This window comes from Manacus candei, unplaced genomic scaffold, assembly GCF_025592945.1.
Source record: "Manacus candei isolate 608988 ecotype Guabito, Panama unplaced genomic scaffold, ASM2559294v1 h1tg000011l, whole genome shotgun sequence".
Classification (NCBI taxonomy): Eukaryota; Metazoa; Chordata; class Aves; order Passeriformes; family Pipridae; genus Manacus; species Manacus candei.
The window spans coordinates 10889959-10916537 of NW_026138059.1; the positions used below are offsets into that span (position 1 = coordinate 10889959).

Sequence of the window (26579 nt, forward strand, 5' to 3'; positions counted from 1 at the left end):
ATTGGCCAAAACAGAGAAACCATATAGATGTGAGATGGATTATTTGAGCAGAACAATGCTTTAACCTAATTCAACCAGAAGTTATTGGCATGGTACAGGAATAAAATTCTTTGGCCTGTTCTTGCAGGAATAAGATTAGATAACCAGTCAATCTTTTCTGTTCCTTAAATGTAGGCATCTTAACTATTACCTATCTGCCCTGTTAAATGGAAAAAAAAATATTGTTTTTTTGAGTATAGTCAGAGAAATCAGTGCAGCCAGAAAATATTAGACTTTACGCCCAGGCTCAGCATATGAAATTCACGTTATAGTAAAAAATATTATGCATCTAATGCAGAAAGTGTCAGGCCATGAAAATATGAGTGTTTGATTAGAAACTTATTTTATTTTTGTCTCGGAATGGCCAGTAAGTGTTAACTTCTACTAATATAAACAGCATGCATTGCAGTCGGTTTTCTCTTCTTGCCCTGTTCATTTCCAATGATCACATGGAGTAGCCTCATATTTTGTTGAGCCCTCAGTTACATCATTGCTGCTAAAAGCATTCCCACTGCTTGGTGAAATCTGTACTGGCAGCCTGCAGGTACTTCTGATAGTAAATGCTTGCCACAGAAGTACCTATGACTCCAGCATGTGTTTATGCTTTGAGATCAGCAAAAGTGTTTTTCAATCCTAGCACAACTCAGGATGGCTTGGATCTCCCGGCAATACAACTGAGCCCTGACCCACCAAAGGCAATAGAAAGAACAGAAACTTCCCTTTTGTCAGGAAACAGAACCAAGGATTCTTCTTACTCACCCGAAGAAATGTTTTTATTGTTTCTGTGAAAAGCTTTAGTCTGAAGGAGAGTAACCTTTCATAGACCTGGTAGTTTAGGCACTCTGTTGACATTTGGGGGTTTTACTCTTGTCAGGCAAAGGAAGGGCACTGGCATGTTTTCCATGTAGTTTGGTTAGATCTTTAACTGTTGTACAGAAAGTCAAAGTAGCAGCAAGAGTCAGTACTGCTATCTTTTAAAGCAAGAACTAATGTCTCCTGATTGTACAAACTAAGCCCTTTGTCACCATGGTCTTTGGTATTTTTCTACTGGCTAGCCCTTGGTAGCTCTCATATGCTGGTTTTTGAGGATCTGAATCAATTGGCATCTAACTGTACCCACACAATGCCTATGTATACAGAAGCCATCTGTGTGTTCCAGACTCCACTCCAGCAGCTTGTTACAGGTAGATAGCAGTGCTGTGCAGCTCAGATACACAGCATCAGTCTCTGCCCTTGCAGGAGAACTGGAAGGTGCATCCCACTCACAGGTCAATTCTGTGTAGGAATATGGCCCCACATCTCTCCACCTTGGCTTGATTTTCATGAAATAATAAATAAAAGAAGCCAGACTCCTATGAGTCACCTAATAGTTCACAGTTACAGGCCCAACAGCAAACTCTACCAGCAGCATTTCTGCCATGGCAGAGAGAAGTCTGTGCAAGCTGATTGCTTTCCTCTTTTTGGATTAGGGCTGTCATGCTGGAGGTTTTGCTTTGCTATCTGATCTGGCTTTCTTGGGTCTTACATCTCTGCTGCATTGCCATCTGCCAGCTAAAACTGCCCTCAAAGTCAGCCTTTGCCATGTTAAGCACTGCGGCAGGTCTCTCCACCTTTGAATCTAGTCCAAAATCTGTGTAGAGACTGTTTGCAGAAACCTGGAAATATTCAACTAGTCTTCTCCTGTAAAAATTCTGTCACCTTGGACTCCCCAAGGCACACAGTCATGATCCCCTTCATGACATCAGAATAAGGATCTTCCCATATCAGATCAAATGTCCGCCTAGACCATCATCGTTTCTCCCACATGGACCATAATCCAGTATTCAAAGAAGTGTGCAGCAGAATAAAAATGTGTATTTCTCCATGGGATACTACTTTATCTTTGAATATTAATACCCTGACCATTTTCCCAGGCAGGATCCTTCTAAGCTGGATGTACCTTTTGTGTTTATTGTGTATTTGGTCGCCTTCTTTGAGTTTCTTTTCCTTGAGCCCATTCTTCACTTTCCCCATCAATTAATGTAAACTTTCAGTATCCACAATACTCTAGTTGTCCTTTTTTTCCCCTCAGTAGTGTAAATATATTGCTTTGTTTACATTTACACTTGTTTTGTTTAAAGTTTTCTCCATCAGCCTAAGAAAGCCATCAGGACGCAGAATTTTCATGTGCCTGCACTTGTGCACAGTCATCAAGTCACAGAGCAAACATACCAAGCCCTGAAGAACTGTCAGGACTGCATTTCTTGGGCTGACTAAGGCTTGCTCTACTAGTTCTCCAAGAAACTAGTGCAAGCCACCTTTTCTCCAAAGCCATGGAATCGTGGCTGTTAGGGGGTGCCTAAGCTAGTTATCCCCTTTTTGCTTGGGAGTTGGCTTGAAACTGGTGTACACTGTGTGGAGACAGAGTAAGCTTGTGTCTGGCTGCAAAGTGTTGTTGTGAGTCTCTCACTGAAGTGTTGGGGTTTTTTTATATCTGTGAAATAATTTAGTACTTTTCTCTGTCATCACAGCTTTTTAAATGCTACTTCCAAAATGTAAAGCCTGGAACATACATGGTTCCATCCAGTCATCCACCATGTTACATTGCAAACCTACTAATGCTATAGATGAAAGGTAACGTTTTCCCTACTGTTACTCCTTGTTTCCCAGAATACACATTCAAGGACTGTGTTTATTCTTTCAGCTATAGCACCATGCTATAGCTTGGTACCACTGTTCACTAAATGTAGCGTTAACTGTGCCCAGATATGATGAAAGCAACCAAACTTCAGTTTATCACAGACACGACCACATGCTGTCACCTTATATCTAGAACTAGATAGTTGCCAGCCCATGTCTAAAATTAGCAGAAATGGTGCATAAAGAGTTTTGCTGCATTCAGTGTAGTATTGCCATGCCATTATCTCCTGATCTGTAGTGCATTAGTGAGAAAGACATCACATCAGCCCTAGAGTTTTTCTCAAAGGTATTGTAATCACTCAAAACTTGTTTCTGATTCTTCTTTTTTTGTTAGACTTTCTTTTATCTAAGACATATTGGAGAGGACTTGCACTTAATCTTTGCTAGATTTTGCTTTTGTGGGAGTGTTATTTCCTTTTTACTGTGAGAACTGCTGAGAGACCCTGCTCCTCCCTAACTATTTCTGAGGAGTCTAAACTGTGGTAGGAACTCAAAAAGGTAGTTTCCTTTTTAGAGAGTGTTTTCCTCTATGGATATTACTGTAAGGAAACCTTTTCTCGGTCACAATGACTGTTTAGAACTTGTGTATTTTTAGTTTGGATTTGCTAGCTGTAATATCGGTTTAATCAGGCTTTTGATAATATTTTTATTATAACTTACTTCCTCTCTCTCTTCCTCCCTGCCCAGACACACACAGCCTTTTCTTCCTCAGAGTTTTTGATGAGGAACTGCTGCCCACATATGTCTTGTGTGGTCTGTAATCATAAGCTGCATTTCTTAATTTTTTTTTCTTTATGATTTTATGAAAATTTTGTAGTTATGAGAGAGAAACATGTACCTCTGTTACATGTTGTGAGAAAATTACAGGACCCTGAAAGGTCATAAGGAAGCTGCATAGGCAACTTGAGTGTGAATGCAGTACTACAAAAGACATACGTCTGGCAGTCAGGGCAAGACACTAGGATTGTATTGTAATCCCGGTTTTGAGCACTCCTAATTTTAAAAGAGGGAAAGAAAAAGAATTATTCTTCATGCTATATTTCTACAGGTGGCACATTGAAAGACAACTGTGGGGTTTTTTTACAAGCAGGAGGCTAATCAAGTGGTTAAGATTTAGAGTTAAAATTTGTACTAGGATCCAAGAATTCAATTGGTGCAAGCCCTCTCAGAAAAATGGCATCTTTATGCTCCGGATGTTTTCCCTATTTACAAAGAAAACATTTTTTCCTCCAGATTTCACAGATCTACTCAATGAGCAGGAGTGTAACAGACTATTTTTATAAACACTCTACACTTGACTCTGCCTCCTAGAAGATTTTGCCTTCTGGTCTGAGCTGGATGTCTTCACACTAGCCAGTGTGAAGTCATCGTTTAGTTTTTAAAATAAATACAAGGGATGTTTTTTCTCTTTTGATGATCCTGCCTCTTTGGATGCCTTAATCATCTCAATCAGATGACGCCCATATCCCAAGGGAATTCTCTACTGAAGTAAAATTTGGCAGTACAAATTTTTACAAAAGCATTTCCTGGACTAAGGTGGAGCAGAATGGCATTCTGTCATTTCTGAACTGGTGTGTCTTTTGGGAGGACAGCCTGCATATGTAAATTAGAGTTGCTTATGATAGGGAAAGCACTACTTTTATTTACCCTGAGACTTAGTCAGAGCAGTTTTCATTTGTGAACTGCAGAGCAGTAACCCAATTCCTCCCACATGCGCATATTCCCCAGAGAAAGTGGGTCTTGCCAGAGCACAGGGTTTGGGTCAAAGGCTATTGGCACTGCACAAAAAAAAGTAAATAGAGAACAATGCAATACAAGCATTTAATTGGATTTTATCAGAAGGACTGCCAAATGAATGCAGGAAACTTAACCTGCAGCTCTTCATTACAGTTTCTCTGTCAGAAAAACTATGCCTTCTTATCTGTGCTGTTACTTGAGCAATGTCTCACAGCATCTGAGGTTGGGGCCACACATCCAGGATATTGTAATTGTGTCATTGCCAAGTCTGTAAATACAGTTCATGTTTGTTGGCAGCTCCTCTGTCCATTAACATTACATCATCCCTAGACCAAGCCCATGATAATGAAAACAGTAATTCAGCTTCTAACTTAAAAGTCCCCAGTATAAAAAGTGACATTAGGCTACAGATACCGTGTCCTGTAAACAGCTTACTTCCTTTTCCACTACCTATCCTGTTTCTGAGTTTTGAAAAAAGTGCTAAAACTAAGTTTGTTTGAAGCTGAATGAGTACGTTAGGGGGTCAGATTCTTCTGAATCAGCACAGCTATCAAGTATCTTCTGTGACTCTAACTTTTGAATGTTCTGTGTTGTTAGAACAGCAATACAACTCTTTGATCACTGTAGATAAAAAAAGAATGGAGAAGTAGTTCAGTATTGTATTTCCACCAGCCCCTTTCAGCATCTTCCTGTTTTATACTAAATCTATGACCTTTTAACTCAGATCAAGCAAGTCGCTCAATAATGGGAAGGTTCCACAACTTCTCTGAATTGTTTTTTCACCTTCATCTTTGTGTAATGCCTATATTTTGTTTTCAGATAGACAAAGGTGCTGAGATTGCTGGAGTGGTCATTGCTCTTTCACCTTTTCTAAATCTTCAGCTTCCCTGTAGAGTTCCTTGTTGCCTTAATTGCATGTGATACTTTGACTGAAGTCCTGTTCATGCTCAGCATAAAATTAAACATATTCTTGGTGGTTAGCTTTAGATATACCAGCAGGTCATTTTCTTCAGAATTCTGCTGCTTGCCATTAGGAAGCCATACCATCAGTCCTTCTTTCTCCTTGTGATTCCTCAGGAGAATGCTAATATACGTGTTTGTTACGACTGCGGTGGCTGGCAGCTTCTATCTCAATAACACTTCAGTGTCAAGTCAAACTTCTAAGCCAAGCAGATGTCTGAATATGAGGAAAGGTATGATAACTGTGTTTAGGAGGATGTCACCCTTTCTTTTTTCATTAGCTGAGAAAATTGAAAAGATCACTTTTTTCTGATTGCTGTTTTAACAACTTTGAATATTCTAAATGATGATTTTCTTTTGAGACATAATGCAGGAAATACATCTCACCATACAGAGATATTATTAGTATTACAGTTACTGGTTTTGACTTCTCACATTTAGTCACCCACACTTAATTTTTGGTGGCATTCTCTTTCATTCTTCCTTTATAATTTCACTTGCAAAATCAAGCTGTAGACTGAGAGTTTGAAACTATCTGAAGCTACTCATTCCTTCTTGTAGTGGGGGAACATAAGTAAAAGTGATGTCAAAAGTGAGGTGTTTCAGGAAAGGGCATAATATTGAGAGCAATGGGGGAAGGTATATTAGAATGCACTGAATGTTCATGATTGTGGAGTTCAAGCTATCCAGAACTGTATCAAGATAAGGATTAAATATTGGGGAACTAAGCCCAAGAAAGAGCAGAGGAGACACAAAATGTTTTAATTACTTACTTGTGTCACATTGTAGCAATTTTCTTAATATAACTGTACATCTGAGCTTGGCATTCCTGGTGTTTTCCTAGCCACCTCTACTGGACCTTTGTCATTTCACCAGTGTCAGTTACAGTTGTTGCTCTTGAAGAAAGCTGATTATCAGGGCTCTGAAGGCCTGGAGCAAAAAGAAGATTAATCTCAGTGTCTACGGCATAATAAAGTAGCATAAAACATGGTTACATAGTGAATTCAGTATGTGAAGGCTCAGTGACAAACAATCACATCAATAGGGATGCTGCCCAGTTAAAGTTAATAATGAATCTATACATCTTCCACAGACACACCAAGTGTACACACAGATCACTGCATTTCTCATTGTCTATTTAAAGCTATAGAAAACTCAGTAAAACCTGACCTACAGAGTTTGGGTCTAGACCGCAGGAAATTTGCCAGGAAGACTATCCGAAGTTCATACTATGTCATAAAAAGTTCCTAAGTGCCAGATTTTTTAACACCAAGATGAGGAATACAAAGTTTGTGAAATCTGCTCATTCTAGTAAGGAATATTCAAATGCTACTGAAACCTTGTTATGGTCTCAAAGTCTCAAGTGCCCAGAAATCAAGCATCAGCATTGATTCAGTCTAACTGAATGTGATCAAATGTAGAAAGCACTTCACAGGGAAAGTCCACAAAATAAAAACCCATAAGAGAAGACTGATACTACCATTTAAGTATAGTTTGCATGTGTGAGTAACGCCCGCAGGATCACTCTCGAGGAGAAAAGACAATGCAGAAAGAACCGTGTCTTGCAGAATATACCATCTACGGAGTCTTCCTGCTGTGCCTTTTGCAATCGGATATGTCTGTCTCGTATTGGCCTCGTTAGCCACCAGCGTGCCTGTAATAAATGTGGATAGAGCCTTCCTTGATCCTTAATCTTCGTTCACGAAGCCCAGCCATGAATGCATGTGCGAGTACGAGCTTCTAGGTTTCATGTACATGTCAGGGGTTTCCAGACAATGTCACTTACCAATTATGCTTCCAGTAATTAAAAAAAAAATCAGAAAGTTAGATTTTCCTAATATTAATTTAATAAGGTAAATGAATCATCTCTGCTGAAAGAAAGTCACAATGCATATTTTACATAGAAATTAGTGTTCCTTGAGAACTGTGAAAAAACTGCTAGCAGGGATTTGAATGGAAATAATAACCTCCTTAAACATAGAATCAGAGCTGCAGATACTTATTAAATGAAATTAAGTACATTTGGACAATTTTCATGTGTCATTCATCAAAACCTAAACTGAGCCTGGGAAATTTATAAACAAACATGAGGCAAACAAATGACACTTTTTTAAATTCTAAAAACTACATTTGTGAAATCACTGGGTGGTGATTGTGCTGATGGGGACTAACCTACTTGCAGCCATGCCCTGTAGCCTGCCATTTCCCAGAAGAGACTTCACATTCTAATTATCTATTGTGATTTTTTTGCTTGTTTCTGCTTTTTATTAACAGAAGCTATAAATCTTTCAGACTTAGGAAATCCGATTTACACCTTGCTAATGAATTACAGCTACATATGCTGCTACATAAGTGTGAAATTGCTTGTCCTAACAACAGAAAAAATCCTTTCTTTTGTAAACAGAATTATTACCATAGTTATAGTTTCTTTGAGATACTCTAGATATCCTATTAAAGGAAGCACTGCTCTAGTAGTCCCAAACTTCTGAGTGAACAGAGAATGTATCGATTTTAAAACTAATCAGCTTTTTACACTTTCTTTTAAACAGGGGGAATGCATATAAGGAGCAGTGATATGAAGAATACTTCACAAAGGTCATGCGAAGACAAACTTGACTAGTGAGGAATCGCCTTCCAGAATCAATTGCAGCTCCAGCCTTCCACTGAAATAGTTGCACAAGGTGAATACATTGTGATAGTACTCTTGAGTATCTGCCTCTTAAGGACATTTTTGCTCATCACCCAGCACAGAGTAGGGACCAGTTGTCAAGAAAAGGATACAGTGCCTGCAAACTGCTTAAAGTTTTTGCACAGCTACAGGAAAAACAAAATTGCTTTTCAGGCTGTTGTAGTGTTCATCGGGGCGACCCCCCGTCCCACCAAGAGAGCTCAGGTTTTCGGGGGCTGAGCTACCGCAGTTAGCCCCGGGCAGAGGGGGCGGCAGAGCCGCAGGGTGGATCCCCCGGGGAAAGCAGAAGCAGAGGTTTAGTCCCGGAAACCAGAGACGGCCCCGCCTGCGAGAGCAGCGGCTCCCAATATTAAGCCGGAGAAGCGGGGGGAAAGGGGAGGGGGGTGAGCGGAGGCAAGCACGGATGCTGAGTGCTGTTGTGTGTCCCCCGCAGGTGATGGCCGCCCCGCCGCGGCCGGCAGCGCTCCGCACAGGCTCGGCGCGGCGCCGCCAGAGGTAGCGCGGCTCCATGGAGGGCTCCCTGGAGGGCAGCGCGGCCCCGGAGGAGGAGAGCGGGGCCGCGAACGGCGCCCCCCCCCCGCCGCCGCCGCCCACCCCGGCCGCCCCCTGCGGCTTCAGCTCCTCCCTCTGCTTCAGCGCGGCCGCCGCCGAGCCGCAGCCGCCCGCGGCCGGCGGCCGGGTGGTACAGAGCCAGTGGGAGATCAACAACGCCGCCTGCCAGCCGGAGGAGGACGATGAGGAGGTGGTGGGGCCGCGGGACCGGCCGGCGGAGGAGCCCGACCTTGTGATCGAGGTGTCGGGGCGTCGCATTCGGGCGCACAAGGCGGTGCTGGCGGCGAAGAGTGACTACTTTCGTGCCCGCGCCTCCCGGGACGTCCTGCGGGTGAAGGGGGTGAGCTACGGGGCGCTGCGGCTTCTCATCGACTACGTGTACACGGCCCGCATGGGAGAGGTGCGGCACGACAACCTGGCGGAGGTGGTGAGCGGCGCCCGCGTCCTGCAGATGCCGTGTGCCCTGCACTGTGCCGCCGAGGCCATGCGCGCCCAGCTCTGCCTCGGCAACTGCTACCAGCTCCTCTGCCTGGCCAAGAAGCAGCGGCTGGCGGAGCTACGGGAGGCTGCCTACCGCTTCATGAGCGACCATTACCTGGAGGTGCTGCGGGAGCCCAGCGTGTATGGCCGCCTCAGCGGCACTGAGCGGGACCTCATCCTGCAGCGGCGCATGGAGGCCGGCCGGCCCTGCCTGCTGGTGGCCGAGGTCAGCGATGCCTTCGAGCGGCCGGGTGGCGGCAGCCGGCCACAGAGCCGCGAAAGCAGCCGGCCGCAAAGCCCCTCCTCCGTAGTGTCCCTGGAGGAGAGTGGCTCCCTCATCCACTGCTACCAGGAGGCCAGCGGCGAGTGGAGGGTGCTGACACGCCTGCCCGAGGAAGCCAATGCCAAGGGCTGTGCCATGTGTGTCCTCCACAACTACCTCTTCCTAGCAGGGGGCATCGTGACAGGGCCGGTGGGCAGCGAGCCCAGGGCCCGCCTTTCCGACAAGGTCTTCTGCTATAACCCCCTCACTGACACCTGGAGCCAGGTGCGGCCGCTGGCCCAGCCCCGCTCGCAGCTCAAGCTGCTGGCCCTGGATGGTTACCTGTATGCTGTGGGGGGTGAGTGCCTCTTCACTGTGGAGAGGTACGACCCACGGGCTGACCGCTGGAGCCCTGTGGCACCTCTGCCCAAGGGTGCCTTCGCTGTGGCTCATGAGGCCACCACTTGCAATGGGGAGATCTATGTGTCAGGAGGCTCCCTCTTCTACCGCCTGCTCAAATATGACCCCAAGCGTGACGAGTGGCAGGAGTGCCCTTACAACAGCAGCCGCCGGCGCTCAGCGGACATGGTGGCCTTCAAGAGCTTCATCTACCGCTTCGATGTGAGCAGTGGCCGTGGTGGGGAGCCGGGCCCAGGTGGTGGGGCCGCTGGTGGTGTCGAAGTTTTCCGGTACAACACAGTGGCCAAGTGCTGGAGCCAGTGCGCCAGCCTGCGGCCCAGCGGCAGCCCCATCCAGCCCTTCCGCTGTGCCCCCTTGGGCAACACCATCTACTGCGTCAACCGGACCGGCACCCTTCGCTTCAGCCTAGCCCAGGACGGCGAGGTGGAAGCGGATGGTGGGCTCAAGGGCACTTTTGACGGGGAACTTCTTAAAGCTCCCTTGGATGTCAAGGGTGTTCTCCTACCCTTTGTGCTTACCCTGCCCGAGAGGCTGGACAAAGCAGGGGACCAGGAGGGCTCCCTCCCACTGTGAGATGGTCAGCCTGGCTCTGGCTTCCTGAGAGGGGAGCTGGGTTGCAGCTGTGGGAGACCCACAAACTCCCACCTACAGAGGAGATTCCCCCTGGTGAGTCTGCAGAGAAGAGGGGCTCCCCCTTTCCTCCTCTCTGCTCCCAGGATTTTGAGCTGGTTGTAACTCTTCTCATGTTTGCTGTGCTTTGTGTGAAAAACCAAGCACATGAAAGTAAAAGCTGCTATATTGGATAATCTCTGGATTATGTTTGTGCCAATTCCCAATCTGAGAAAAATGTTTTTACACCTGGATATCTAAAATATTCCTGACAACAGTGTCATAATGGGACGTTAGTGTTGGTTGTGTGTTTATGCATAGTTGCAGTCTGGGTTGGAGCCTTTTCTACTATTAGGTTTTTTTCCGTCTAGGATGATACTGAGGGATAAACATAGTTTAGCTGAATTTGTTTGTATGTTAAACCAGCTATTTCCTGTGTCAAAAAAGTATAGGAAGAACATCTCCGTCACAGCCTTTCATTTGTGGTGCAATGGATGGTTTAAGGAAGATGTGGCACTGTGTGGTCCCGGGAATTTCAACCACAGATGATTTAACATATACCAGACTTAAAGTTTTAAGTAACTGAAACGAGTGCCACATGTTTTACTTGGAATACAAAAAAAAAAAAAGTCGAGTTACCTTTTTAAAATGTGGCATATTATAGCACATATGAAATGTTGATATGTTCTTTATTTGAAAAAGGCAGCGGTTTCTATATAAAAAGACATTGTTTTATTACTGTTTTTTAATCAGAGATTTTAAATTATAACAAAAATGAACTGAAGCTGTTCAGACTGCAGCCAGTTGATGTGACCATGTATGCCACTAGAGCTGGGGAAGAACTTTGTACTTCATCTGCTCTTTAATTAACTGCAGGTCAAGGAAGGTTAACCTAAACCAAATTTAAGTTCTTTGAAACTGACTGTAAACAGCTTAAATGTTTCACTGTATGTTCAGTATCCTGTGGCAAGAGGCTTTTCCAGCTTGGTTCGAGACCATCAAAGGAGGACATGGAAAATAGGAATGCGCAACACATGTCGATTATATTGTGCACTAGCATGATGTTACCTCCCTATCTTTTGATTGAGAGACTGCTTTATTTATTTTGATCTCATGATTATTGTAATCAATAAGTCCTTGTTAAATGCAGTACGTGCTGATAGCATACGCCGTCATTGTGATTCTAAGCTTTCCAAGAGAGCTGTTTCTGGAGCAGCATCCTAATGAGACAAAACCATACAAAGCTCCTTCTTGCCTGTGGAAAGTTGTCATGTTACTCAGAACTGGAAAAGAGTAAATTGTCTACATAGACAGACTATATTGAAAAGGACACATGCATTTATTTTATACATTTTATATTGCAAAAAAATCAGCAGGCAAGGCAAATGTTTTAGCTTTATGGTAAATCACTGAGAAACCTTTTCTGAAAAAAGGAACTTGTGTTTTTGCTAGTACATCACTGTATACTCAGTGTGGAACTGGCGTGGACTGTGGAAGAGAATTGTTTTTACTCAAAGTTCTTGTATAGATTCATATTTTAGAAAGACATAGGGACCTTACATCAAAGAAAGCAGATTTTTTTATGTTTTATTAAGATGTTTTTGTTAAACAGGACTTTAGCATTCTTATATGTAATTGCTAGTTCCAAAGGAAGACAGCAGGCTCTGTCCTAAGAGACACCATCTTTACAAAAGAGAGTAGTGAGGTTTGTAGATACTTCTTTTGTTCGCTTAATTTTTTTTTTCTTTTCTCCTTCTGTCTTGCACAGGGTTTTAACACAGTTGATCTGGTTAGCCATGCTATAGAAAACAGTGGTCCAGTCCTAGAAGTTCTTAGCCTAGTGAGCCTATTCCCTAGTGAACTAATTAAAGCATCAGCCAGGCAGGAGCTGTAGGCCTGCAGAGTGTGATGTTTATCTTAGCCTCAGTACAGGTTGGTGCCATGGAATTTAATACCATTCATGGAGTGTTGGATTTAATTCTCAGACAAGAATCCTTGGAAATGTTGACTCTAAATTAAATTACAGCACTGTAGCTTGAGCAGGAAAGAAAAAGTATGTGTTTGCCTTTGGCATAATTTTTATGTTAACTATAGAAAGTATTTCAAGCTGGGTAGTGAAACACTTAGGTGCATACTTAAACTTAGCATAAGTGCTAGGTCAGATTTTGAAATAGTAGAGTCACCAGGAACACACACAAGGAAATGTCTGTTTTATCTTGCAATACAATACAATTTCATAGTTCAGAGTATTACGTAGTATAGTTCCTATACTACAGCATAACGAGGCATTAAGCCAGCTTTTGCATTCCTATTAATTAAGCACTTTCATTCCTGCTAATGCATGAAAATGCTTTTAAACGAGTTTTGGGAAGTCTCCATGATTTAAGCTGTGAAAATAGCTGCAAACTTTTGTGAAAGAATGAACCATATCCTTTCTTCCAGTATTTGTTGCTGTACACTGAAGAAATACATTTGGACATAAGTTCTACAGTACTAAGCATTCAATGAACCTGCAGTGATTTGTATTTTTGCTAGCTCCTATTTTTAGAAAGGGTTGAATCAAGTGCTTACCTGCTTTCACTGTTTACACAGTGTCAGTGGAAGCAGTCTGGGCTTCATTAGCAGCTGTCTATCAAACCTGTTTCCTTTGTACACTCTGCATAGTCACAGCCTGATGATTGACAACAGAGGCATGTTTCTAGCCAGATTTCCTACTCTGTGGCCTCTGTTTCCTCCCTGGTAAGCCTTAGGCAGATTTACTGAGTTGTTTTTTCCCCCAATTATATCTTCACCTAAACAACCCCACCAAACTTGGGCACAAAAACCAGAATTTAGGTAATCTTCAGGCATTTGAAGACCAAAATTATCATCCCAGAACTCTTCAGTTAAATTTAAACCTAGCCACAACTGTCCCTTGGACATGTAGAGGTGCTGAGCAGTTCTCCTCCACTCACTCAGAACTGCCCACCTTGGAGCAGTTCCACACCTACCTAAGGACCACCTCAACTCCTTTGAAACTAGATGATGGGATACCCAGAAGTCACTGATCTAATAGGGTTTTATGGTACAGATTAAAGGGCCAGGCCACCCTCAAGTTGCATATGTTTTGCTTTAAAGACAAAGCTGTTTTATCTAGAGTCGCCTGAAGGCTGCTCTATTTGCATGGGAACATGGAGATCTGTGTGTGCTTTCTTAGCCTGCAAACGTTCAATCTACATCTTCCACTGCCTCATTGTCAATGGACTAAAGGACCTCTTGGAGCTAATCCCTGATCTCTAAATGTTTATGCATTTTGTATTGTATGTTAATTGCCTAAAAAAATCTCACAAATTATCAAGGTAGGTAAGTTCAAACCCTCATCCTCACTGACGAATTGGAGACTAGCCAGAGAGACATAGTTTGCTCTGTCATCTTTCTTCTCCATGAATCTTCCAGTCCTCCCATTTTAGTGGGACATGCAGGAGATAATTTTTCTGCTCTAATTTTTTAGGCAATAGTTTTTCCTTCCTAGAGTACTCCTGTTTTCAAGGTCATCTGCTTGAGGATTTAGACTTGAATTCCCTTAAGCTGAATAAGGGCTGAAGTGAGGCCTTGCACTTCACGTGTGTGCGCGCGCGCGTGTGTGCATTTTCAGATCTAGATGACTGTTGAGAAGAACTGTATTGGGACCACTTCCTGGATTCTTTTTCAGGGGTGAGCTTCTTGCAAATCCTCCAAAAGCACACACAGGCTCCTCCACATTGAGTTCTGGGTAAATTCCAGGCTCCAGCTCCTGGATGGGTAAATCAGGACAGATGTAGTAAATGTTTGTACATTTGGGCAAGTTTTCTTTGGAAAGCTTTTGCAGACAGGCTCTGTATTTTGGGTTACCAGTCCAAGGTGAGCTACTCCATGCACTGTACTGGGAGGCCAAGCAGGTAATTTGAATTCTTCTCAGGGGTGCCGTCTCGGTAAAGAAGCATTGTAGTGCCTAACGTGGAAATGCCTAAAGCCTTCGTTGAATCTAAAACTAAATCCCAACTTCAATAAAGAAATGCTAATAACAGGTGGAACCTTACTGTTTCCATCTACTAACTAGTTCTGTAAAAAGAAATCTTTAATTGTAGCAAAGGCATGTGTTCAAATTCTGTTCACACTTGGAAACTAAACCAAACAAATAATTGGGAAAAGAATAACCCTATTTGATCAAAACCAACACTGTTAAGCAACATGGGAAGGATGCTAATCATATCCTAGTAATGAATAAAATTGTGCAGTAGCTGATGTAAATTCTGTCCACAAAAAAGTTTCTTTGTAAATAAGTACCTGGTAAAATTTAATTGATAAAAGAATAAATTATTCACATGAAAGCCGTAACTCTCCTGTGCTGTTTGATTGGCTCTCAGTGTTATATCCCAATTACCACTGTTCATGAGTGGCTATTGCTTTTCCTGATTTACAGTGTGCATTCCATTGACTGCTCCATAGATGTGTTACCCTTCATTATCCCAAAGCTTAACAGCAGTGCTGGTGCTTTGTGTCTGGACTGATGTGCAGTGTTTTCTATGTGAATGAACCCAGAAGATTTAGACTGAATCGTATCTTTGGGCTTTTTTTTTTCCCCTTCAGCGTTGCCCCTGGGAAACTTAAGAAAGCACAAGAGGAAATGGTGATACTGTTGAGCAGTTGTAATAACAAGCATTTTATTAATTTTTTTTTGTCTGCTATTGTTCCGTTCACCAGATTTGCACTGGGTGTAACAGAACAGTATGACTGTTCTGTATGGCTATTATCAGTATAAGTCCGAGTTCTGTTGTAGCAAAGTACATTTTTACATGTTTACTGCCTCAACTCCTACCCCAAGATAATATAATGCAAATTTGTGATAGTTTCACACATTTGATTCACACTAGATTACCATAACTATTCTGACTTCACATTATTGCTACTAAAAGCAGAGATTGACACACAAGCTCAGTAAAATTTTGCACTCAGAACATATAATCAGACACTTTTCATTTGCTTTGGCCTGTTGAATGCTGAGAGCTGCTGGAATGAACCCATTGCTTTTAAAAATCAGCAGGATTGCTGGTTTTGGCTGGGGTAGGTAATTTTCCTCACAATAGCTGTTATGGGACAGTGTTTTGGATTTGTGCTGAAAACAGGGTTGATAATACAGAGGTGTTTTTGTTATTGCTGGGCAGTGCTCACAGAATCAAGGCCTTTTTTGCTCCTCACCCCACCCCACCAGTGAGGAGACTGGTGGTACACAAGGTGTTGTGAGGGGACACATCTGGGACATCTGATTGCAACTGACCAAAGGGGTATCCCAGGCCATATGTTGTCATGCTCAGCATATGAAGTTGGGGAAAGAAGAAGGAACTGGGGGACATTCCGAGTGATGGTGTTTGTCTTCCTAAGTCATCGCTATGGAGCTATGGAGCTGAAGCTCTGCTTTCCTGGGGATGGCTGAACACCTGCCTGCCCATAGGAAACAGTGAATAAATTCCTTTTTTTGCTTTGCTTGTGGGTGCAGCTTTTGCTTTACCTATTAAACTGTCTTTACCTCAACCCATGAGTTTTCTCATTTTCCCCCTTCTGATTCTCTCCCCCAAACTACTGAGAGGAATGAGTGAGTGGCTGCGTGGGGCTGAACTGCCAGCTGACATTAAACCACAACAGCAGGCTATTTTGGAGACTGTCTAACTCATAAATAACTCAATGGGAAGAAATGGGACCATGAGACAGTGGGATAGGAGGGAAGAGATGAATTCAGAGTCAAAAGTATCTACTGTATATCTGGTTGAAACAAACAAATAGCAGGGAAGGGAAACTGGAATTGGTACTTGAGACAGTGGTGACTGTAGGGCCAGGTTCTTTTCCAAATATTTCTTAAACAGACTGAGTTTCTACCAATGATATTGGTAGTCTTATAATAGTTTTATAATTTTACACCTGCAATGCTTTTCAAACCACCACAATAAACCACCACATAAGCTACCTTTTGCAGGAGTCTCTTGCTTTGCTTTTAAGCCTTAGTGGATAAACCTTGGATAAATTTGTGAAATGATGAAATAACAATGTCAATGCTACCACTTTCACAGATTAACTAATGCAAATGCTTTAGACACTGTTCACAATTTAGGTGAATTATATGTGTAACTGATGTATTAACAGTTTCATTTTTAACGTATATATAGGTAAAGCATTTTATGTACTCCAACTTATGTTGTAATGAAATAAATACTTAAAAACTTATGCTCCCCCTTAGGGATTTTTGGGTAATTGTTGTTTTTTCTTTGTCATCCATCCAATCAATAAATGGTATTATATTTGTTCTTATAAAGCAAAGACAAAATTGTATGGACTATGTCACAGGTAAATATTTAGGAAATGTTTCTAAGGCTAAGAAAAGGGAATATTTTCATTTCACAGTGTCTTGAGTGTTGGGAACATGAAATATTCTGGAGTGAAAGAACTTTCCTAAGTGCAGATTAGCATATACTCCAGTTAGTTTTTATTTCATTTTTTTTCCTTGTCAGTATGTTGAAGTACGTTATTTATTTATAAGAGTTACATGTAGGTTTTTCCAGGACACTCTCCTGTATTATGTTGCACATGTCAGATTTTTGGCTGGAGTAGATTTACAGCAGTGAAAGTTAAAGCAGAATCAAACACAAATTTCATATTTTTTTTCTTATTTATTTGCTTATCAGATATTTTACTTGACATGAAGTTATATAACGTGTTTGAGAACTCCAAAATTCATGGAGACACTAAGTGGGGTTGGACTTGCTGTCATTTCTGTTATTTCCTTATCTGTTCCAACTTGCAAGCTCAACCTATTTCAGCTTTCTTATATTTTCTTAAGAAGGGCCAAATTCTTCTGCTGATTAAACAAGTAGGGTAAAGCTGGAATAACTCAACCAAACCTCTTGGATTGCCAGAAATTTTTTTCTGGAGTTTCTGGAGTTTCGAGTCTGTTGTAATTTACTTGGGACCTTCATTGGAAAAGAGAAAGAAAAGCTCTGATAGAATAAGACTCAGTCAATCAGTCACTTGAATGCGTATTTTTTTTAACTTCACTAGAACGTAAATACTTTAACTCTGTCATTTTTCTCTGTGTTGATTGAACTAGATATCAGGAAGTTTAGTGCCAGTAAATTTTTTTCTCAAGTATATAGTCCTGCTTGATTCACTGAGCATTTTGCACCTCTGTCTCTCAGGCTGCTTAGGCCCCAGGCTCAAGCTTCAGGTGTATCCAGTCTGGTAAATTATGTGGTTTGGGTCCAATAATCTGTGCCATGATTAATTTCCCAGTTCTGAAACTCTAAACCCACCAATTTTAGCACAAAGGATTTGAGTTCCAAACTCCTTTCAATTTGGATACAGAGAATTCCCTGTTGGTTATCTGTTTCCAGGTACAATGCTTTTTAGCATCACTTGTGTCCATGTATTCAAAACTCACAAAGATTTTCATATCAAAACATCTGCAGGTAGATGGTGTTGGCTTGTATTTCCCCTGAAGGCAGAGAAGTCTTGCTGGAAAGACAAAACTTCTTCAGTTCCTAGACTGTGCAAGCAGGGAAGTCATGTATGCCTGGGAAACTCCTATGTAATACTGAGTAATTATCAAGTGAACAAAACAATAATGTCATCAAACATAAGTTTACAGCCTGTGGACAGATGTAGCCAAAGGAAACTCAAATCAGTAACTATTAGTGCTGGGCCCATGCCTAGAAACAAACCCCATTCCTGTTCCAGGATTGCGTTGTCTCGGCACCTGTCAACAGAAGAGAAAAAAGTCCTGGGTTAAATAACACCATGTGTCTAAAAGTAGGTCAGGGGAGCAATAGATGTGGCAGTACCTGCAGGCTTCTTCTTGAAATGAGTGTGAAGGGCATCTGTGTCTCATAAATACCACCAGGAACAACTACTAGTGAGCCAGGTCAGGCAGAGGGAAGGGAGCACGACTGTGCCTGACACAGCAGTGACACCTGCCTGGCAGGTCACTCCAGCAGTGAGCAGTGACAGGAAGGAGGTGAATGAGCATTCTCTGAATGACAACTGTCCTGATGTGGAGTCCTTGGAAAACTGAGTGGAAAAGATCTATGCCTGGTGGTCTGGCACCATGCCCTTCATTGCTATGCTCTCTCCGTGTGTGGACAGCACCAGTTCTCCATGAATTCCCTGATGAGCAGCTTATACATGGAGAGTTTTGAAGGTGACATCTTTTTCTCCTCCTCTTTTTTTTCTTGCTTTTTTTTCCTTTCTGTTCCCCCCCCCCCCCTATTTTTCACCTATATCTTTTTTCCTTTTGCAATCTTCTCTTTTTTTTCCCTCTCTCTTCTTTTTTTATTTCTTTTTCTTTTCAGATTGTGTCTGTGTCTCTACTCGAACATTCCAATAGGTCATACAGGGGTCTGCGAATTTGGAAAAATTACCTATTGGAAATAAATGGAACTCCTTTTCCTCAAAAGGCAAACTTTCCTTCTGTAGCCTGATAATTTTTTCCCTTAATAAAGCCCTACATTTTTAAATGAAGTGAGGAAGACTTAATCTGTCTGCTTCTTGGCAGAGTGGTGCAATAAACCATGAGCTGTTTGCTTCCTAAGGAAACAGATAAAGTTGTGAGCAATTGAATTAGTCATAATGCAGACTTAAGGCAAGAGTTCTGCATCTTTTGTAAGGCTTGCCTGAGCTTTTAGTGACTGCAGACTGCAGCTCCAGGAAAAAGTAACTGCAACAGTAAAGTAGTGACCAGGTCTCTGAGGAATGAAGTGAAAGTACAAATTGCTACAGAATCAAATTAATTCGCACACCATTTAGAAACCATTATTTCAGTGATCAGGAAATAATTTATTGACAACTTATTAGTGCATTACAGATGAAGGTGGTTCTTTTTTCTTGTGTCATCGTCATCCCTGTCCCTTTTCCCATCCCATCCTGTTCCCCAACCCACTGCTTTGCAGTTCTTTGCACATGTGAGAAATCATTGCAGAGTTTGTGAGTAGGAAATTTTTAGGAATTTTTACCCATTCTGCATGGCTAAATGGATCTCCCATATGCAATGATGGACCATTTGTTTCTCCCATATTTTTCTAGTTAAGGAAAAAACATAGAATCTTTATTGGAATCAGAGAAATAAAAGCTGAGATGAATAGTAACTTTAGGGAATTAGATCATTAGATTAAATTTAGATCATAATGAAGTCCTAGGCAGGCAGAGTCTTCTTGAAAATATGCTTTAAATCATTAGGAAAAATCAAAATCATGTAGGTCCATGAGAGATCTCCTGGGCTGGGAGCAGCACTGTGCAGGAACTTCCATAGGCTACTTTAAGAGGAAATGAACCTCTTTCCTTTCTTACTGTAGTTCTGTGCTCCTATGTATCTATTGAAAGCAAATACTGATTCTGACTGTGTGATTTTTTAACATACCTTGGGGGTGCAGTACTCATATCATGCTATCCTAAAGCAAAATGAAGTCTCAAAATATTAATTTTAAAAAAATTGAAAGAAACCCCTTAATTAATCAGCAGCTTCCTTCATATCTCCTTCTTAAGTGCTTCTTCAATTAATCCAGTGTTATTCAAATGTGAATTCTGGCTGTGTCCAAGTCTGGTTTGCGTTTGACAGAGTTGGAGTATAAAGGTATAATGGTAGTGCATATGTAATGTTTGTTTGACAAGCCTGGTCCATAAAAGCCCAGGCTGTCTTTTAATCAGCTGACTGATGCACTAATGAGAAGGAGCCCAGCCTGACATTTAACTCAACATGGTTGCTGTCATTGCTACATTAGATTTGGCAAGCAGGTTGTCAGTGTGTAGGCATATGTCAGTATATACCTATCACTATATATGCCTGTAACATGTTTTTATCCCAGTCTAGAAAGGGGCATTGTGCTTCCAGGCAAGAAGCAGCTTGCTCATCTCATGCTTCCTGTTGTTAGCAACAACTGGAAGGCCAAGGGGACTAGAATTCACTCTGGCTCCTACTACTTTCCTGACCAGACTCTCTAGCTCAGTGCCTGCAGAAAGGAGTGAAGCTGTATATTCCCTCTCCCAAGAGCAAGAGAGGCACAATAGCTCGGTTGTTACACCTTTGCAGATCTCTGGGGAGAGCACAGTTCCAGGCTTCCTCTTACTCAAATTACAAGGTTACCCTTCGTTCCCAAGAACCAAAAAAAAAGCTCAACTTACATGTGGTAAAAGAGAGCTTGTGAAAAAAGTTATTTTTGAAGGGGCAGGGAAAAAAATCAGTATTTGCATTTGCTACTCTTGATGTTGCTACTGTATTTGAAGCAGCTGGAGTATACTGTAGGTCCCCTCATCAGGCCCAGGGCTTCCTCATGTACAGTTTAAATGTGAAAGGCTACAGGCAATAGGTTCACTTTCTTTGAACTTTCCCTGCTCTCTGAGGGCACCTAAAAATTGCAAACAAGTCATTTGAGTAACCGCAGCAGTTCATCTTCCACAGTGCTGCGCAGAGACTCTGCATTGCTGTGCCATGGGGAGAGAACATGCAGAGCAAAAGGAGGCTTGAGCAAAGCTACCTGGGTGAGAAGAAATCCTAGGTGCAGATTACCTCGGAAACAGTTCCCTGTGAAGTTTTTTTGATTCTTACATATGCTTGTACATGCTCAGTCAAAAAAGAAAAAGACAGATAATTCTATGGCAATGCCTGAAGAGTGGAATTGCAATTAGTTCCTGCTGCTCTCGGAGTAGGGAATAGAGGCATTAGGAAGACCTAATTTTATTTCTGGTTCTGCCATAAAATTCTATTTATTTCTGGGGAAAAACTGTTAAAGCTTCAGTTTTCTTGGAAGAGAAATTGGGGGTGAGGAGGGAGAGAAAGGTGATTCATCCCATCAGGTATTGGAAATAAGTTCTTTTTAGTTTGGGTGTTTGGGTTTTTTTTGCATCAATAAAGCACTCTGGGAATATTGGCTAATAGTGTGGAGTGCATTTTGCTGTTTCAACTCTTTGCTGTATTTGCTCCATGTTAACAGAATACTCCCTTCCTGTGCAGCTGGACATAATAAAAAAGGTGAAGCTGTTCCTACTTTTGTTCCTATTTGTGGCCTTTTGCAGCATCATTCCTGGGCTCTGAAAAGGCAGTGGAATGTCTGCCTTTCTGTTGAGGCACAGATGTCTGTGGTGGAAGAACCAGGTGAGTAAACACTTGGATATAGTTGGGAAATGGTAATACCACTGCTATGACAATTCCTCTGCCTTCAGCTCTTGCCCATGTATTTTATACCATGAAGGACACATAGCCTAGGATGAAAAAGTGACATTCTTCCTCAAAGTCTCTTCTTTGCTCCCTTTATCTGAGATGGTGTTCAGTGCTTTGCCATCTGCCCATAATGTTACAAATGTTCAATTTTTAATTTTTTCACTCCAAATTTTGAAGATATTGGAGGTGACTATGTCTTTGCCTTAACTCTCACTGTCAAAAGCACTAAATGGATCATTAGAATCCTTTGTGTGAATTCAAACAGACAAGACCTCCTTTTTTCCCCTCTTCCAGATGAAGTCCTAAAAGGGTAAAATTTCATTACAGTGTTGAAGTGTTTCTTTCTGTAAACTTCAGAGAATTTAGCATTCTGTCTAAACATAAAAAAAGAAGGAAATGTAATAACGTTAAATCCCTATTAACTAGGGAGAAAAAAAACCAACCAAACACATTCCCTGGAAAAGGTTACATTTTCATTAGATTTCATAGGTCTTCACAAGGGCTGCAAATCAGTATCTGAAGTTGTAAGGATATCTAAAATGCACTAGCCATCCCTATGTCAAGACATTTTTAACATTTTTCGTGGTGTAGTTCAGTGAACAGTCAGTTATTGCCTCTGCCAGCCAGCTGGTGATTGCCACAGCACCTCTGGTTTAAAATTTCAAAACAAAGTGTGGAGAAACCCTCACCAGTTCCTCTTGGCAGTGTGGTAACTTCATCCAAACTAGCTAGCAAGGGAGCTTTGCTCCCTTTCAAGGGTGCAACCTGCTTATGGAAAGAGCTGGTTCCAGCAGTCCTTCTGTATGTAGCTCCCTCTTCCTTTCAAAACTGGAAACTTGGAGGTCTCTGTGCTGGAAACACTTTACAGATGCTGGGGTTTAGGAAACTGGGCAAATTGTTGCTTCTGGGTGCTTAAGCATCCTGTGTAGCCTCTTGCTTTCACTCCGCAAGCTGTATGGGAGGAGGGAAAACCAACAAAGAGATGTTACAGAAAGAATACTTGTTATCAGTTTCCCTTCACTGGGCACTTGCCACTTTTCTTCTGAGCAGCTGGTCAACATCTAAATGAATGCAAAATATATCTAAGCTTAGCTGGGTATTTTGGTCCCCAAGCTTGCTCCCCAAGCTCTTCTCACAAGTTCCTTAGAGGGATTTTACATCAGAAAGATAGAAGGCTCTGAAACCCACCTGACAGATTTATTAAAAGGGCCTTCAGTTCTTTTATACCTTGAGACTGCATATGGGAGAAATACCATGATGCTTCTCAGGGGACCAAAATAACACCGTTTTACTGGCAAACTTTGGAAAATAATGGAACGTGGCAAAATTTGAAAGCATTTCACAAAGCATTGATTTAGCAAATTCCAGCCCATCCAAGTTAAAGTTACCCAAATATAAAGAAAAAGAAATTAGGAGAAGAGAAAGAAGTAAAGAAAGAGAACGAGAGAGAGAGAGAGAGAGAGACAGAGACAGAGAGACAGAGACAGAATTACAGTTATTGCCTTAGCTCCAGCATAAATCCCGGTACCAGAAGTCCAAGAATGGTAGAGCCGCGTGGTGACTCCTGTGACCACCCCCACCTTCAGGTAGGGCTTCTGGTGTTCCAGCCATTTAGGGTCTGGGTTTGGGGTTCCAGGGGGTGTGGTGTGGGGCAGTGCTCCCAGTGTGCCAGTGACTGACAGCTTCACTACAGGCTCTCAAGGAGGTGGGATATGAGGGTGGCAGAGCACCATTGCACCTTGGCAGAACCTGATCTGCCCCCCCCGCCCTCCGAGTTGTTTTGAGCCAGTAATAATTTCAATCACTTTTTTCGGTCCCTCACAGTAGTAAAGAAGGCTTTTTTCTGCAGGCAGGATGGGTCTACTGGAGATATGGAGCACAGCCTGCTGATCCAACCCAGTATTTTTGGATATTACGTACTTTCGATTGATTACAGTTTCAGCAGAAACTCCACTTAGGAAACCACACAGTGTGCAGGTAATTGGAAACAGAACCCGCCACAAGCACTTTGAAAGTTTAGCACTGGCCTTTGAATTTGTAAATAGAAAAGGCCTGTGGCTCTGCAGTAAAATGGTGGCTTCTCAAGAAGGAAACAGAGACCTTTTGTTTTCTCTCCCCAAATAGTTTTCTTTTTCTTTGTTTCTCTCTTTGATCTAAGAAAACTCCAGGACAGCTCCTTTAATTAAGGGGCAGTAGACAAAGCTTTGTCCGCAGAGCGATGTTTGTGTTGATACACACAGCTAAGCCGTCAGGCTCTGTTGTTTCCTTCATCTTTTTATTCTATTTGGAAAAACAAGACACTTTTCATATGAATTTTTTTTAAGGTTATATTATATCCTGTTTTAAAGGATGCCTCCCCTCCACACTGGTGTTTTTATGAGCATGTCACCAATGGTAATACATAATTATATATAGGAAACATAAATTTTACTTCTATGTCTGTTGTTAAGTAACTAGGATTTCAGTAATTTCCTTAGCCTGTGTTAATTCTCCATCTTTCACTGTTCTTCTCTTTTCTGCTTGTACCTAACTCCTTTCAGTACTCCTTAAAATGTCAGATGTGATCACAGTTGTGATCAGCTATCTTTTCAGGAAGGATTGTTTCTAATTTTTTGTTTTGCACTAATCACATGGACACCTTTCAGCTAAAGAAAGTGTCATCTGATTCACCCTAAAAAATATGACTCTTCAAAATCATCTGTGGTTAAACTCCTACTCATTCAGCATCTCCTAGGTGACAGTGACTGCACATACACCAAGATATTTTAAAATGAAATATCCCATGGTTACAATCACTGGTTGAATTATGATGATGATAATGGGGTTTGGTATCTAGCCTAGAGAGCTCCAAGACACCACTGGGATTGTTCATATGTACTTGTTAACCCAACTCAAAATCAGTGTAAGACAGAATTTGAAGTGCTAGTGGCAGTATTTTAAGTTAGGTTGTCTATCTGGCCATAGTGTAACATCAGTGTAACTGGACTGGGAAAAAAAGAGGGGAAATATCGGTCGAAGTATGCCAGGATAAAGAAACAGTATTTTGAGTCGTTTGATGAATGTTTATCCAACTGTTTAAACATCAAATTCTTCCACAGGTAACTTAGTCATTGTGGGAGGAAAAAGAACTATTGCCTTACTGCTAGTAGGTGGCATATAAATCTAAATGAAGCAAGCTATAGTAAAGCAAATGACAGATGAAATGTGCATAAACCTCCAAACTTGTGGATTGGATGACAAATAACTAAGTGATAGTGGCAGTGCAGAGGTGCTAGGCCAGGAAGATGAGATGAGATATGACTGGAGCATAAGCATCAAGGAAGGATAAGAACTGTGCTCAGACAGAAGGTCTGTTCCCACACCCAACCTGCATACTTCCTTTTCCAGCATTACAAACTGCTACTCTACTAATTCCTATTTGGCATAAACAAAGCAGAGGCTTGAGAAGGATGGATGAAAGGTTTATAGTCTGTTTGAGAGCTGTGCTCAGCTCCTCTTCAAACACCTCCCCTGGGTCACATATTTGGTTTGCTGTTACCTATTGCACCTCCTTGAAACAGGTTACTGCTTCAGAATAAGACACACTTTGTGTGCCAGGATATGGAGGAAAGACTGAAATGCTTTAAAAAATGGAAATAGTTTGTTTTTCACCTTTTAAAGATTTGAAAGAACTTGTAGTTTTGGATGTCTGGGCAAAACAGCATTGAGCGTTACCCATTGCAGGGTTAATCTAAATTAAAAAACACAGATGGAATAACATGCAGTCAGTTAGAAGTTGTGTGAGAGGAGGGCATCAAACCTGTCCTGCTTCTACCTCTGCCTCTAGTCTATCCAAACTGCTTGAATCCAGAGCAGAAGCAAGTTGTCAGATAGCCCTACTCTCTCTCTCCAGCAGCCTGTGATGAGCAGGGAGAGGTGCTGGGAGCTGTACTCTGCTCTTCTCCCCCTCTTCTTCCTCAAGGCTTCATTTAACTGCCTAGAGGGCTGCTCCCATCTGTTCGCTCTACAACAGCACCAGTGGGCAGGGAGGCTGAGGGGAGCAGGCAGGGAGAGAGGGGAGTTTGTGGTAGCAGAGACATTGCCTGTGTGAACTTGTTCACCTGCATGGGAAAAGAGGGACTCATGGTCCTTGTTACAGCTCTACATCCTATTTACAGGACGGAGGACATCTCTGATGCCAAGCCTACTGGCTCTCAACACTGTTTCCACTCTCTGGGCTATATCTGAAGCAGATCAACTTTTATAGTCATGCCCAGAGCACCCAGTTCTGCAGAAGGCGGCAGCTCCTTGCTGCATGGGAAACCTCTGACACCCTGATTCCCTCATTCCCTCCCCACCACCTCTATCACTCCCACATTTCTTCATGCCAAATTCATGACCCTTATTAAGCACTTAAGGTAGTGTCCTTCCTAGAACTCTGATGCTTCATATTCGTATGGCTGGATTGTAACTTGTCCAGACTCATGATTTATGCAGAGGCAACATGGACATCTGTGAAGTACTGGGGCCTTCACACATAAGGCAGATGATTGTGGGAATGGCCTGGCATAGATGGAGTGAGTTAAGCTGGCAGAAGGTTTCTCTGCTTGTATGATTGATTGTGATGAGTGGAAAAGGTACAATTCTATAATTAAGAAGGCAATGTTTTCTTCCAGGATAGGGTACGTTTCACTTAGGGAGGCTTTAGGGCAGAGCTAACTAGGAAAGATGGTGTGAGCAAAACCTTATAGTTAAAGTCATCAAAATGCTTGGATATGCCAGTACTTCAGGCTATTTTTAAATGATCCTGAAGGAGTTACTAATATCTAACTCCAATGTCTACTCTCCAAACTAGGCTATAGAGTTATTTCCCTGTTACAGTCTGTCAGATGTTTCATTATTTGATGCCATATGCAGCAGTTTGTTGAGAAAATACTGAGAAAAGCATTTAGAAAGAC

The 26579-nt window shown here is 42.1% G+C and overlaps 1 protein-coding gene across 6 annotated transcripts in view; it reads left to right on the top strand.

Annotated features, from left to right (window-relative positions):
• KBTBD11 (kelch repeat and BTB domain containing 11) overlaps positions 1-26579 on the top strand; it is a 153649-nt gene that overhangs the window by 7583 nt on the left and 119487 nt on the right. For 5 of the 6 annotated variants that reach the window (XM_051778109.1, XM_051778108.1, XM_051778111.1 and 2 more), the window contains 2 exons: positions 7965-8096; positions 8538-16733. In XM_051778109.1, coding sequence (XP_051634069.1) covers positions 8613-10391 — 1779 coding nt within the window. In that variant the 5' untranslated portion in view covers positions 7965-8096; positions 8538-8612 and the 3' untranslated portion in view covers positions 10392-16733. Of the gene's footprint in view, positions 1-7964; positions 8097-8537; positions 16734-26579 lie in introns of those variants that run through there. The other variant, XR_007902870.1, reaches the window with a different exon arrangement.